The following is a 13,504-nucleotide window of genomic DNA, read 5'->3' on the forward strand; positions in this document are numbered from 1 at the left end:
AATTTTAAGCCAAAAAAAATGTATTTTGGGGGGGTATTTTTTCTAATAGTCTAGTTCTTTCTTTAATCAAGCTTTTAAATAGGAAGTTGAGCCCGGCCGGGTGTGGCTCAGCAGTTGAACATCAACCTGGGATCCAGGAGATTGAGGTTCGATTCCCAGTCAGGGCACATACCCGGGTTGTGGGCTCGATCCCCAGTCGGTGGCGTGCAGGAGGCAGCTGATCAATGACGACTCTCTACTCATTGATGTTTCTATCTCTCTCCCTCTCCCTTCTTATCTCTGAAGTCAATAAAGATATATTTAAAAAAAAAGGAAGTTTAGTCACAGGGGGAGGGGCTGTTGAGTAAGAATGCATTTAACAATATAAGCCTTCATTTTTCTGTGTATATGTGAGGAGTGTATCTCTTCAGTTTTTCTTCATATTTTACTTTGAAAGTGCACTGAAAACTGAAAATAAGTTCTGATTTATATGTCTCAGTTCAACTGAGAGTTTTATCAGTTAAGGATGAGAGAAGCAGGAATTCAGCAATAATGAAATAAGATATGTTTGTTGCATTGATTGTCTATAAAGTGGTCATCCTTTCTGTTAAAGTAGTAGTAGTATTTAAAATCGGATAAGTTTATCAAGGATTATAAAAATGCTAATTACATTATAGAGTAAACTTTGAAATACTTAACAAAGACTAGCTAGGCTGTTGCTTCTCTGGATTTGTATTGTTGAACTATAACTTCAGACATCATTACAAATTACATTTGACCTAAAGAAACTACCCTCAAAGCTGTGGCTGTGGACAGAATATAAAGCATCCCTGCTACAGTGATTCTTGCTTTCTCGATATTGTGCCAGAACTTTTGAGGCTACATTGAAAATCTTTTGAGTTTGAGAAACAGCCATATATTTTGACTTTATATTTCAAATAAAAGTTTTGTAATGTTTCTTCTTCCAAAGGCAAAGGAAAAGGCCATCCTTTGATTCTCTTAGGCAGACACCAGTGTGGACACCCTTCCTCTTTTTCTCCCTATTTGTTTACAATGGAACCTGTGGTCAAGTAAGTGGTTCAAAAGCTGCCTCAGGGAACTCGTAAAAGTCTTTAAATGGCAAAAGAAATCAAGAAACATATTATTTGGAGAGAAAAAACATCCTTGGTTCCTTGTGTTCCCTGAAAGAAGCATGTGGTGTTAGTACAGCATTATTTGTAAGATGTAAAAGATTAATGTGTATAATATATATATAATGTGTATAATGTATATATAATTTTTTTTAAATCAAGGAGTAGTTTTCAAAGTACCACCCCTATAAAATGTCCTAAATTCTACAGGTGACATTCATTCCCTTTCTCAGAGCAAGCGACAGGTAACGTTGACACCTAGCTGTTCAGCACAATGAAAACACGTTGCTTTTACAGGTGTAGCCATAGTCAAGGCACAGATCTACAAGGATTTGTCTTGAGTAGTTATACAAAATAATATTACATTTTGTGGTCTGTACAGTGTAATAAACCAGCAATAAAACAACAACGAAAAGACTATATGAAAGGAGACTGTTGCCCAAGCATAGTGACAGTCTAGAAAATAATTTTTAGACAGGACACACTTTGCAGTAGTGAATGTGGTAGGTTTTCTGCCTAAATATAAAAAGGCTCAAAGTAGCTCTAATTCAAATGCCTGAGGCTAGCAGAGACTAAATATTGATAAAAGGTTTTCTCGCCACTCTGTGGCCTGGGGCCTCCTACCTCTCGGGCTAATGCAGATTAGAAGCATGGCCTCCTGTCCGCCTGCAGCTTGGGAAAGCCAGGAAGCCACCCCCGGCTCACTCACAGTCAGGCTGCGTAACCGGGGGAACTGGCTTCTCCACCATCTATCAAGTTTTTAATGAATCAATAAATCACTGAATGGATGAGTACAAGGGGCCCCCAACCAGAGAAATTGCACTGCAGTGTCGCCCAAGTGAGAGCGGATGGTTTGCAGTGACACAAACGGGTGGGGGTGGAGAGGGGAGGGAAGGCCCCGTTCAGTGGAAACAAAAGCTACAAACCAAACCTGAGGGGAACAGAGGTAGCCAGAGGCTTGGTGGCCACACAAGGAGCAGACACAGAGCAGGGCAGACGGCGTCCAGGACTAAGCGCTCGGCCGGGTGGGGTGGTGGAGGGAGGAGAGCAGGCCCACCCGGCCGCCTCACAAGAGTTCGTACTGCTTGAGGTGCATCCTCTGGATGATGTCGCGGCAGTCATTGAACACCCTGCGGATGTTCTCCGTGTCCACGGCGCAGGTGAAGTGTGGGTAGCAGTAGTGCTTGCCGTCCCCGGTCGCAGTGCTGATCCTCTGCAAAAGAAGAGGTGTCCGCACTGCGGGGCCCTGGCCACCTGCCCAGGGCCACATGGGGACACAGCCCAACCCCGCTCATTCTTAGAGAAGAATTTGGGCAACCCTGGATCGGAGGGCTTGGGGTGTTTGGCAGAGGAGCACAGCTTAGGGAGTGTCTAAATGCTGACCGGCAGCTGGAAGTCAAAGAACCTTGGCTCACCTCCTACCCGCAGGAGCTTAGGGTTCAGTTGAGAGGACATACGTTTAAAAGACAGCCACCGAAAACAGAATTCAGGGTAGAATTTCCCAGAAACGAAGGTCTAAACCAGCACCTTTCAATGGAAGTTTCTGCAATAATGGAAATGTTCTGCATCTGCCCTGTCAATCAGGTAGCCACTGTTCTTAGCCGATGAGACAGAGACCTATTTTTCGTTTTATTCAGTTTTAATTTAAATATCCACACAACTAGCGGTTCCATATGGATGGGTAGCACATCAGCCACGCTGCTCTTTCCTCCACAGAGAACGTTAGTGTTTCCCAGGGGTGTCCCCAGTTAGCAGCGGAGGTTCATGGGTGTCCTGGGAGAAGAGTGCTCTGTGGCCAAATAACTGGGAAACACTGAGTTAAAAGTCATCAGTCAGGATTCGTGAGGACATCTTGGAGTGATGCACCCATGTGCATTGTGAAGCTAAGTGGGGAGCGTGGAGAGAGGCTGTCATGGGCTACAATTGTGCCTATCCCCACCCATTCATATGTTTAAGTCCTAACCCCCAGCACGCAAGAGTGTGACTGTATTTGGAGAGAGGGTCTTTAAAAAGGTCATTAAGTTAAAATGAGGTCATTAAGGTGGGTGCTAAATCAGTAAAATGGGTGTCCTCAAAAGAAGAGATTAGGAGTCAGATACACAGAGGGAACACCATGGGAGGACACAGGGAGGAGGTGGCTAAGAGCCAAGGACAGAGGACTCAGGAGAAACCAACCCTGCTAACACCTTGATCTCAGACTTCCAGCCTCCAGAACTGCAAAAAATAAACTTCCTTTGTTTGAGCCACAGAGTCTAGGACTTTGTTATGGCAGCCCTAGCAGACTAATGCAAGGGTCACAGTGGACTTGCTTCACAGGGCCTAAAGGAATCCCTGGATGTCCTGTGCCTCCACTCTCACCCCTTTTCCTGCAAAGCATCTCGGGAAACAACTGTTGGAGAAATACTGGGACTCTGCAACGGTGTTGTGCAAATGTTCATCAGATTATGAAAATCCTCCTAGAAGGAGAGACATTTTTAGCAGTAGTCGAGCTTCTCTTGAGCAATTAAAAAAAATTTTTAAAAAACACCTATGGGTACTGAAGTCTGTAAATTATGTATCTTTTTAGTCCTAAAGCACCAGGTGAAGTATGTGGCACAAGGAGAGTAAGTGTGCAGCGAATGAATGAAAATTGGCTTTCTTTTGTAATAATCTGACTAGTCTGTCCCTGCCTGGAGCAACAAAAATGTAAGGAATGGAGTCATTACAAAGGTTGTTGTGGTTTGCAAACTTCAAACAGTTTACATCTCTAAACAGTAATTTTCATTAAAAATGAGAGAAATCAGCTTGTCAAGGAAAGCTGAGCAGTTCCAGACTCTGCTTGGCTGGGTCGTCTGGCTGCTGCCCAACTCCCTGAGGCCCTCTCTTAGAAGACAATGGTTAAGGTAAGAGGAATCTGACAGGAACTAGTACAATACCAGGAAGACAGGCCAGAAAACATGCAGGCTTCTAACAGACGCTAAGAGCGTCAGGACACCACCTTCTGCTTTAAAGGGTTTGGCAATACTGGCCCTGGAGGAGACCCTGGCCCAGGTCTGCGCTGGGGCTTGCAGGTGGTTTTCAGTTTGAGGACAAGTCTGGTTGATAGTGACTGGGGGAAGCTGGGGGTTGACCACCTGGCCCTCCCTCCTCCTGCCTCCCTCGGTTCTAAGATCCTCCCCTTCTGGGGACAGTTCATGCCTCCTCGAGGGACAGACAGACCAACTGGTGGTCAGTCGCCTCATCATGTGATGACATTTAAGGCGAATGCTCACAGCACTTGGCCCCTTCTTGTAGAGGGGCTCTTCTCACTGTGCCCTCTGTTTTCTCAGCCAAAGACCCCTTTACCTTCCTCAAGGACAGGTTCTCCCCCTGCACCTCTCTCTCCCTTTTATAACCTTTATTCCCAACCTCTCTAGGGGCTCTCTGTTACCAAAGTTAGAGTGTCACCCAAGATTTGCTCTTGTCCAGATTAAATACTAATAAACAACCAGTCCTGCGATCTGCCCTGGGTGCCTTCTAAGCCTGGGGTTAGGGGCTCCAACTAAAACTTCCTCAGACGACCTACCGCCTCAGGCAAATCCCACAACAAAAAAAACATGTTAAGTCGGTACCTCCCATGCCTTTATTTCCCTGATTTGCAAACTGCATACAAGTCAGGTTTGTCCACTGTTAGAGAAGAAAAGGTTTCTGCCCAAGGACCGAATGGTGGGGCCATGGCCATTCATATTCTATTTCTAATCTTTATCTAAGTGCCTGATTTGCACACTGGTTAACTTTTTGTTCTCATTAGAAGAGTATTTTGTGGAACATTTTTTATGGGCTTTTACATTTTATGGTCTTGCAAGATGCTCCTTAAAAAAAGGAAATCTTTGATCTACTACAAGCTAATTTCCCTTACTGAAGAGGTTCACAATGCGCATCGGCATAGCAAAAGTCCTGAGAAGCCTGACAACAGAGAAACTTGTCTCACTTTATTTAACACAGCATTTCCTAGACTGACTCAGCACAGAGCCCTTTCCCAGCACTGCCTGCACTGCCTGGGGAACGCCTCTAACCGCAGAACTCACTTTGGGGCTAGGATTCAAGAGGCAGCAGGGAGCATGGTGGGAAAGAGGGCAGAGAAGGGTGTCGGGATGAGCCCCACTGAAACGCCCGCCTGCAGACTGGACCAGCTCTCCTGCAGACTGGGCTCGTTTCCAGTTCTGCACAATCGACGTGTGCCAAGTGCTGTCTGGGTATGACTGGAATGTGGCCTTGGCATCTACAGTTTCCAACGAGTGAAAACTAGTCAGCAAATGTGGTGAAATTTTTACCAACTGGTCAATTTGGGTAGATACATGGTAGTTATTGATACAATTCTTTCACTTTTTATGTAAGTTTAAAATTATCTCAAAATAAAAGGTAAAAGAAAATGTCTGATTTTGAGCAGGTCCATTTTCATGTTAATTTGAGCCTCGTAGTGTTAAATGGAAGACAAAGGGTTACAGGAGGACCCAGCAGGGAGGCTGGTGTTTCAACTCCGCTGAAGGGCTCTTTTCATTTTGGAAAATACACCAAGCAATAGGGTCCGGCTTGTCTCAGTGCTGGTGTTGCACGGGAGCTGTGCACCCTGAGGTGAGATGTCTAATGTCTCTGAACCTCAGTGTGCTCAGCTGTGAGATGAAGTAACATTTCCTTCTCTCATCTGTCATAATTTGAGGGGAGATTAAATGAGATCATGAAAGGGGAAGGAATTTGCAAACTGCAAAGAACAATATAACTGGAAGTTGGTAGGAAAACGAAGGTTAATAAAATTGCTTACCAAAAACAGATCCCTTATGAAGAACTTGGCTCTTGTAACTTTGGGATCTTCTCCCGCATCTGGTGTCGCTGTAGAAAGTACAAGTGGAATTTTATTAAAGTAATGTGAAACAGCTACAACTCTATGGAAAATATAAAAGGAATTACAAAGTTGGACTGCGATATACTCACAGCATTAAGGCACGTGCGGCAAGGCAAAAAGCTAAAATGCCACCTTCCTTTTTCTTTTCTCCTTTCAAATCATTTTAACGGCTATAGCTCTGATAAAGCTTTTTTTTTTTTTGGTGGCGGGAGATAACTTCCACTCAAATAAAATGAAAGCATCTCACTGAACACTGGCCGAGCCCGCAGCTGCCTTCACCTTCGCGCTCTCTGGAGGAGGCCGTGGCCTCCAGGAACGGGCGCCAGGCTGCGCCGTGGCCGCAGCGGTGGCTCCGTCACCCGGGCTGCCTTCTCATTCCATAGCCTCCGTCTTAGAAAGACCCCCTCGCACTGTTCCTGCCACAGGCTGCGGCCCCCAATTAAAATCAGCTCTGGTGCCCACTCTGATCTAGGCCCTTCTGAGCCTTTTTCCCCATGCACATTCTAAGTTCATGGGGTCGTTCAACAGTTTCTGTGGCCCTGTGAAACTTATTTTCCTAAACTCTAGGCTCCAAGTCAGCCTGCCCTCATCACTAACTTCCCGCCTGTTACAGCTCCTGTGGTTCTGGGGAGCTCTGCAGGTGCTGAGTCAGCCCTGGCCTGGAGGCCTGCGGTGCGCGGCCAGGGCAGGCGCCTGGGCAGGCCCGGTATAGAGGGGAGGGGCAGGGGAGCAAGGAGGCGCCCAGCGTCTCTGAGAGTGGGGGAGGAGCACAGTGTGACTGCATGTGGGGGAGGAGCACAGTGTGACTGCATGTGGGGGAGGAGCACAGTGTGACTGAGTGTGGGGGAGGAGCACAGTGTGACTGAGTGTGGGGGAGGAGCACAGTGTGACTGCATGTGGGGGAGGAGCACAGTGTGACTGTGTGGGGGGGGATGAGCACAGTGTGACTGAGTGTGGGGGAGGAGCACAGTGTGACTGCGTGTGGGGGAGGAGCACAGTGTGACTGCGTGTGGGGGAGGAGCACAGTGTGACTGAGTGTGGGGGAGGAGCACAGTGTGACTGCATGTGGGGGAGGAGCACAGTGTGACTGAGTGTGGAGGAGGAGCACAGTGTCACTGAGTGTGGGGGAGGAGCACAGTGTGACTGAGTGTGGGGGAGGAGCACAGTGTGACTGAGTGTGGGGGAGGAGCACAGTGTGACTGAGTGTGGGGGAGGAGCACAGTGTGACTGAGTGTGGGGGAGGGGCACAGTGTGACTGAGTGTGGGGGAGGGGCACAGGGTGACTGCATGTGGGGGAGGAGCACAGTGTGACTGTGTGTGGGGGAGGGGCACAGGGTGACTGCATGTGGGGGAGGGGCACAGTGTGACTGAGTGTGGGGGATGAGCACAGTGTGACTGAGTGTGGGGGAGGAGCACAGTGTGACTGCGTGTGGGGGAGGAGCACAGTGTGACTGCGTGTGGGGGAGGAGCACAGTGTGACTGAGTGTGGGGGAGGAGCACAGTGTGACTGAGTGTGGGGGAGGAGCACAGTGTGACTGCATGTGGGGGAGGAGCACAGTGTGACTGAGTGTGGGGGAGGGGCACAGTGTGACTGAGTGTGGGGGAGGAGCACAGTGTGACTGAGTGTGGGGGAGGAGCACAGTGTGACTGCGTGTGGGGGAGGAGCACAGTGTGACTGAGTGTGGGGGAGGAGCACAGTGTGACTGCATGTGGGGGAGGAGCACAGTGTGACTGCATGTGGGGGAGGAGCACAGTGTGACTGAGTGTGGGGGAGGGGCACAGTGTGACTGCATGTGGGGGAGGAGCACAGTGTGACTGAGTGTGGGGGAGGAGCACAGTGTGACTGAGTGTGGGGGAGGGGCACAGTGTGACTGCATGTGGGGGAGGAGCACAGTGTGACTGAGTGTGGGGGAGGAGCACAGTGTGACTGAGTGTGGGGGAGGAGCACAGTGTGACTGAGTGTGGGGGAGGAGCACAGTGTGACTGAGTGTGGGGGAGGAGCACAGTGTGACTGAATGTGGGGGAGGAGCACAGTGTGACTGAGTGTGGGGGAGGGGCACAGTGTGACTGAGTGTGGGGGAGGAGCACAGTGTGACTGAGTGTGGGGGAGGAGCAGTGTGACTGTGTGTGGGGGAGGAGCACAGTGTGACTGTGTGGGGGGGAGGGGCACAGTGTGACTGTGTGGGGGAGGAGCACAGTGTGACTGAGTGTGGGGGAGGAGCACAGTGTGACTGTGTGGGGGGGAGGAGCACAGTGTGACTGTGTGTGGGGGAGGAGCACAGTGTGACTGAGTGTGGGGGAGGAGCAGTGTGACTGTGTGTGGGGGAGGAGCACAGTGTGGCTGCTTGTGGGGGAGGAGCACAGTGTGACTGTGTGGGGGGGAGGAGCACAGTGTGACTGTGCCGGACAGGACCTTCCTGGCCTTAGCACTGAAAGTCCCATGTCCCAGGAACACCCACAGATGGTTGGTCATCCTAGTGGGAATCACCAATGTCTTAGCCAAAGTCATCCCTGGAGACGAGATGTAAACGCGGGGGCTGAAAGCACAGGCTCAGGAGGAAAGAGTTCAAAGGCTGCCTGGTCCTTACAGGCTCTACGTGAGTGACCTTGAACAAGTGACTTTACCTCTCTCAGCCTCATTTTCCACAAGAAAACACAATAATGAAAACTCCCATATGGGGTTACTGGGCAGGTTCAGTGTGAAGGTCAATGTAAAGGGCTGACATGGGCACAGTTCACAGCAGGCCTGACTGAGGCACCACGGGGCAGAACTTGGCCCATCTGATGACATCCTCACACCGAGACTGTCCTTTCTCCAACTGCACAGTTTAAATGGAAAGTCAAGCTGATACTTTCACAGACGGAATCCTACACAGGACGCTTTGACACTCTCTGACTCCAGGGTGGGGCAGCAGTCAAGCAGTGACTGCAATTAACTGAATCTTCTAGAGTCATCTGAACTGTTGGAATTATAGTTAAAGAGCTGTTGAAAGAACAATTAAGTCTTTTCCTTAATCGGGAGAAACTTGTTTTGAAATCTTACCATCTTCAGGAACAGTGTAATTTGCATACTCTGGGAAATAATCTTCAATTTTTGATTTCCCTGCCAAGACTTTTTCTGCCAGCATATCTTGTTTGTTCAAGAACAAGATGATAGAAATGGTACGCAACCACCTGAAAAGGAGAAATAAACACACAAATTTTACATCCACTATATGGGAAAGTACAGCTAACGGGAGGAATTCAGTGAAAATGACAACACTGCCATCTTCCTGATGGGGTATAGGTTTTAGCTTTATTTGAAATACCAGTATCTTGGTCCCACACTCCACCTTCAAGAAGGACATTCTTATAATGATGAATATAGCAGCTGATTTAGCAGTTTAGCACTTTCTAACTTATCTTCACTGGGGACATACCTTTACTGGCACCAAAGCTAAGGTTTTCTCACATAATAAATACACTTGCATTATTTATGGCAGTGTAACTTACTAATACAGGGTCAGAAAACTAGAAGTTAAAGCGAGATACAGGACTCATGAGCTAATTGCACAGAACAGAGTTTGTGGCTGGCGTGGTTCTTGCCCTCCCACCTCTGACCAGGTCTGAGTTCTCCAGACCTGGGGCAGGATGCTCATCAGATCTAGATCTAGATCCCTGCACTGGACAGGGCAGGCTAAGGGGAGGGCTGGGGGAGAGTGGAGGTTCAGGTGGGAAAGTTCTGTCTCATTCAATAGACGCCAAGAACTGACTTAACTTGAGCTCAGTGTGCACATCAGCAAAGCCTTTGGAAATTCCATTACTTCAAAGGAGTCAAGCTGATGATTAGTGCACAGGAATCTGTCTATGAATTAGAAACACAATCCATTCTTCCCCTAAATGGAAATAGACTTAAGGTTTCTTCTAGTTAAAAAAAATACATAGTCCTTGCCCTGGTGGGCGTGGCTCGGTTGGTTGGATGATTTGATTCCGTCAGGGCAATGCCTAGGTTGTGGGTTTGGTCCCCAAGTGTGAGTGGCAACAGATCAGTGTTTCTCTCTTACCCCTTCTCTTTCTAAAATAAAAAACCATACCCTCGGGTGAGGATTTAAAAAAACACACATAGTTCTTGTGAAAATGGAATTTTTAATTATAGAAAAATTATTACATAGAAAAAAAAAATCAAATGTAATTATACCCAGAGACAACTATTAAAATTTTTATGTTTTTACTTCCAGGTATTTTTTTCTATCCTCACACATATTTATTGTATTTATAAAAATAAATTCAAGGTATTTTTAAATCTGCCTTTTCATTTAACAACGCTGTGGTCCTTTCCCCATGTGATTACGTGTGTGTGAATATACACATTTTTAATGACTCCAACATATTTCTCTGTACACCCAGTATTTCCTGACTCTTTCTTCCCCATCAACTGTCTTAATACTATGAAACTAAGAACAGTTGTTAAGCATTTTGTTAGAGAAATACTTTTCTGATAACCCAAACCTTTTGCAAGGACAGCTTATGTATCTGTCTTCCTTGGTGCTATTTCTTCCCAAACATGTCAGAAGACACTGATTTTTAACTCCGTGTGCAGTGTCTAGTGTGTGTTTCAGTTCTGCTCCTGTGCAGTAGCAGCACTTCAGACACAGCTGTGCTTTTGAACTGTACCTGATCCTAGGGGTCATCTAGCTATATGTGGATGCTTAAAACTGGCACTTTCTAAATTCTGAAAACCAAACAAAACCAATTTTGAACCCTAGATATAATCTTAGGCTCTCAAAATAGAGATTTAAATTTTCTTGACAGAGCACTAGCAGAGCTCCATCTAGCAGGAACGGTCCCAGGTTAAATATGTCTATATATGAGGTAGACTAAAGAGATACTTTTTTAAAAAACTCCTCATCTGAGGATATTTTTTCCATTGCTTTTCAGAGAGAGAGTGGAAGGGGGGAAGGCAGGAGGGGGAAAGAAAGAGAGAGAGAAACATCAATGTGAGAGAGACACATCAATCTGTCACCTCCCTCATGAGCCCCAGCCAGGGCTGGGGATTGAACCTGCAACCCAAGCACGTGTCCCAGACCTGGAACCTAACCCCAAACCCTTTGGTGCACGGGCCGACGCTCTAACCACTGAAACACACCGGCCAGGGCTGCGATACTTTTAATGAAAGAAAATTTGCAATCCAGTGGTGAGACTGAATTTATTGTTTTTATAACCTGTTGTTCCAGATGCTTTCGAAAAGGTCCAGGGACTCCCTCAGCCTGTTGGTGTTGTTATCTTCCCGAATGACCATGTTGTAGCTACTGCAGGCCGCCACGTAAATGATAGCAGTGACGTCTTAGTGGGAGAAGAGAGAAAGTTAGACAGCTGGTCACAGGGGGTTATGATAAAGCACACGCCCAACTGCTACCATTCCAGGGTGATTTTCATTCCACGACTGAGAGAATGACTTGAATGGGCACTGTGTGTGTAACTGGTCACTCGGGAACGGGCCCGGCCAGGGGTCTACCCGTATCAGCAAATGGCAAATGGGAGTTCGGGATGCTTAAATGCCTTACTTATGAGAGTCATAGTTAAGGCATTTTATAGATGAGCTCATTCAAAGGCACTTAAACACAGTAGCAGGAGTGAGGCGAGAATTCGTCCCATTTTCTTGAGAGAGCATAGAAATCACCGTTAAAGCACTGGATCCATTTCCTTCTCTCATCCCTCTGGCCGCCGACATCGAACATGCTGTGGAAGGACAGCAGGATGACAGTTACTCGGGTGTGAGGAGGTGACCCGCACTCTGCGCTCTTCTCCCTGCTGTGGGCTGCAGCATGGCCTGTGCGGCCAGCCCCAGGCTCTGCACCAGGGTGGGGCGCCTGGGCATCACAGCCAGTCATTTCTCCGGTCACAGCCCTCACCCCACGGTCAGCAGGTGGCTCAGGCCCCTCTTCTCAGGGCGGCCTGCGAGGTACATCCCTCTGCCCACGTTTCTGGCTGCAGTTTCTCTCTACCTACCCCACCCAATGCCTTGGATCTTCCCCAGGCCCCTCCAGTCTCGGGTTCCTGCCTTCCCTACAGTTACTGCCTGTATTCAGGACCGAAAGGATGGCAGTGCCCAGCTGGGATTCCGCTGGGTCTCCTGGCCCCACGCCCAGGCCCCAGAAGGCAACAGGGAGGGCTTCCTGCGCAACCCCCCACAGCAGCTTGCTCCCAACAACACACTTACTGAAAGTTGACTTTGTCCACTTGGAACCGTGTCTCAAAAATCCCTGAGGTCAGAACTCTGCATCTGAGAAGGTCCTGAGAGCAGGAAGAGGGAAGCAAACCAAGTGAGACCACTGTCTTCCTTCAGAAGGAAAGCCCGGGACGCATCCGGAATAACTGAGTTTTTCAAATAGCAGTTTCTTCCATTACAAAAGACATGACAGTGTAGTAATTAAAAACAGACAAATGCGTTGTCTTCCTCCCCCACCCTCCAACGGAGAAAGTCAGGGTGAATGTGCTGGTTTGGTCTTAGAGACTTGATAGCTGTGCTTTTAACTTTTTTTTTTTAATCACTGATGAACGTAGCCACTGACTGTTGTATTCCTGAAAACCAAATCACACCCTCCGTGCTCCGGGCAGAGACCCTGCGGTGCTCTCCTGTGCAAACGGAGAGCTGGCGGCTCCGAGTTCAGAACCCCCTGGGTGAGAAAGCGAAGGAAGAGCAGCTGCATTCACAGGCCGTGGATGTCGGGCTGGATGCCAGTTGATTTAAGATTTCCTCTTTTCCCCACATACTCCTATTCTCTCTAAGAGAAAAGATGGTTGTGGTCGGGAGGGGATGAGAAAGCCATAGTTTTATAAAGCTGACATCTCTTGTATGTTTGCCAGATGTCAGGGGTATTTTTTTCTGATCACAAATCCATTATGATGCTAATGAAGCAGACACTGCAATCACTCTGGAAGCTGGGAGGTGGTCCTCCCCTCTCACACTGAGGGGCAGCACAAACAATTTGCAAGAAGTAGTTATTTTAAGAAAATTTTCCTTAATCCATTTAAAAATAATCACCGACTAATGCTGGCAATTTCTTTAACCTCACAAGGTTCCAACGGGACATACCTGGTCTGTGGGGGTGTAGTCCACCAAGCTGACGCTGTCGATTCTCTCCAGGAAGCTGAAACGAAAGCCAGCAGTGCTCAGGCTTTCTCCTGGGTTGTGGGTGACACGAGGGACAGTCGCACAAGCACAAGAGGACAGGGCGGCAGAGAGGCCGAGGGAAGTGCCCATGTTCCTTCCTGCACGTGTGTCTGCCCAGGCAGGTAACGTTCCCGATGGGGGGTTGAGGCTGCCTTCTTTTTCCTTTTGACCTCTGCCTTCCCTCCTCCCTTCTGCCCAGCGCTATAGGGTTGGGGGTGAGGGGCCACTCAGAGATTGGGACGGGCACAGGTGTCCTTCCAAGGCTAAGCTTGGTGTGATGTAAACATAAAACGGGAAGTGAGAGATGTTCCTTTAGCGCAGTAGGTTTCCAATGAGATCCAAAAGTTGCGCAGGAGTGTGCGTGCGTGTGAGCAGGTTTAA

At 48.0% G+C, this 13,504-nt stretch overlaps 1 protein-coding gene across 1 annotated transcript; it reads right to left on the bottom strand.

Moving 5' to 3' along the window:
• Positions 1–636: 636 nt before the first annotated feature.
• LOC107533994 (guanine nucleotide-binding protein G(olf) subunit alpha) lies at positions 637–12,240 on the bottom strand. Its single transcript, XM_087813707.1, has 6 exons — positions 12,170–12,240; positions 11,630–11,688; positions 11,172–11,292; positions 9,014–9,144; positions 5,890–5,957; positions 637–2,322 (listed from the first exon to the last, which is right to left on the bottom strand). The coding sequence occupies exons 2-6, from the start codon at positions 11,685–11,687 to the stop codon at positions 2,176–2,178; spliced, it is 525 nt and encodes a 174-aa protein (XP_087669833.1). The 5' UTR covers position 11,688; positions 12,170–12,240; the 3' UTR covers positions 637–2,175.
• Between the last annotated feature and the right edge of the window lie 1,264 nt (positions 12,241–13,504).

Source organism: Miniopterus natalensis, assembly GCF_054644295.1.
Source record: "Miniopterus natalensis isolate mMinNat1 chromosome 7 unlocalized genomic scaffold, mMinNat1.hap1 SUPER_7_unloc_1, whole genome shotgun sequence".
NCBI classification, from domain to species: domain Eukaryota; kingdom Metazoa; phylum Chordata; class Mammalia; order Chiroptera; family Miniopteridae; genus Miniopterus; species Miniopterus natalensis.

What these genes read in the sequence shown, in the direction of transcription:
- LOC107533994 (XM_087813707.1), bottom strand. Translation starts at nt 11,687, where the DNA reads ATGTTCGATGTCGGCGGCCAGAGGGATGAGAGAAGGAAATGGATCCAG. An exon ending in GAAAGCATCTGGAACAACAG is followed by an intron (nt 9,145 to 11,171) that starts GTTATAAAAACA and finishes TCTCCTTTTCAG; the next exon opens with GTGGTTGCGTACCATTTCTA. An exon ending in TCATAAGGGATCTGTTTTTG is followed by an intron (nt 2,323 to 5,889) that starts GTAAGCAATTTT and finishes CTTCTTTTGCAG; the next exon opens with AGGATCAGCACTGCGACCGG.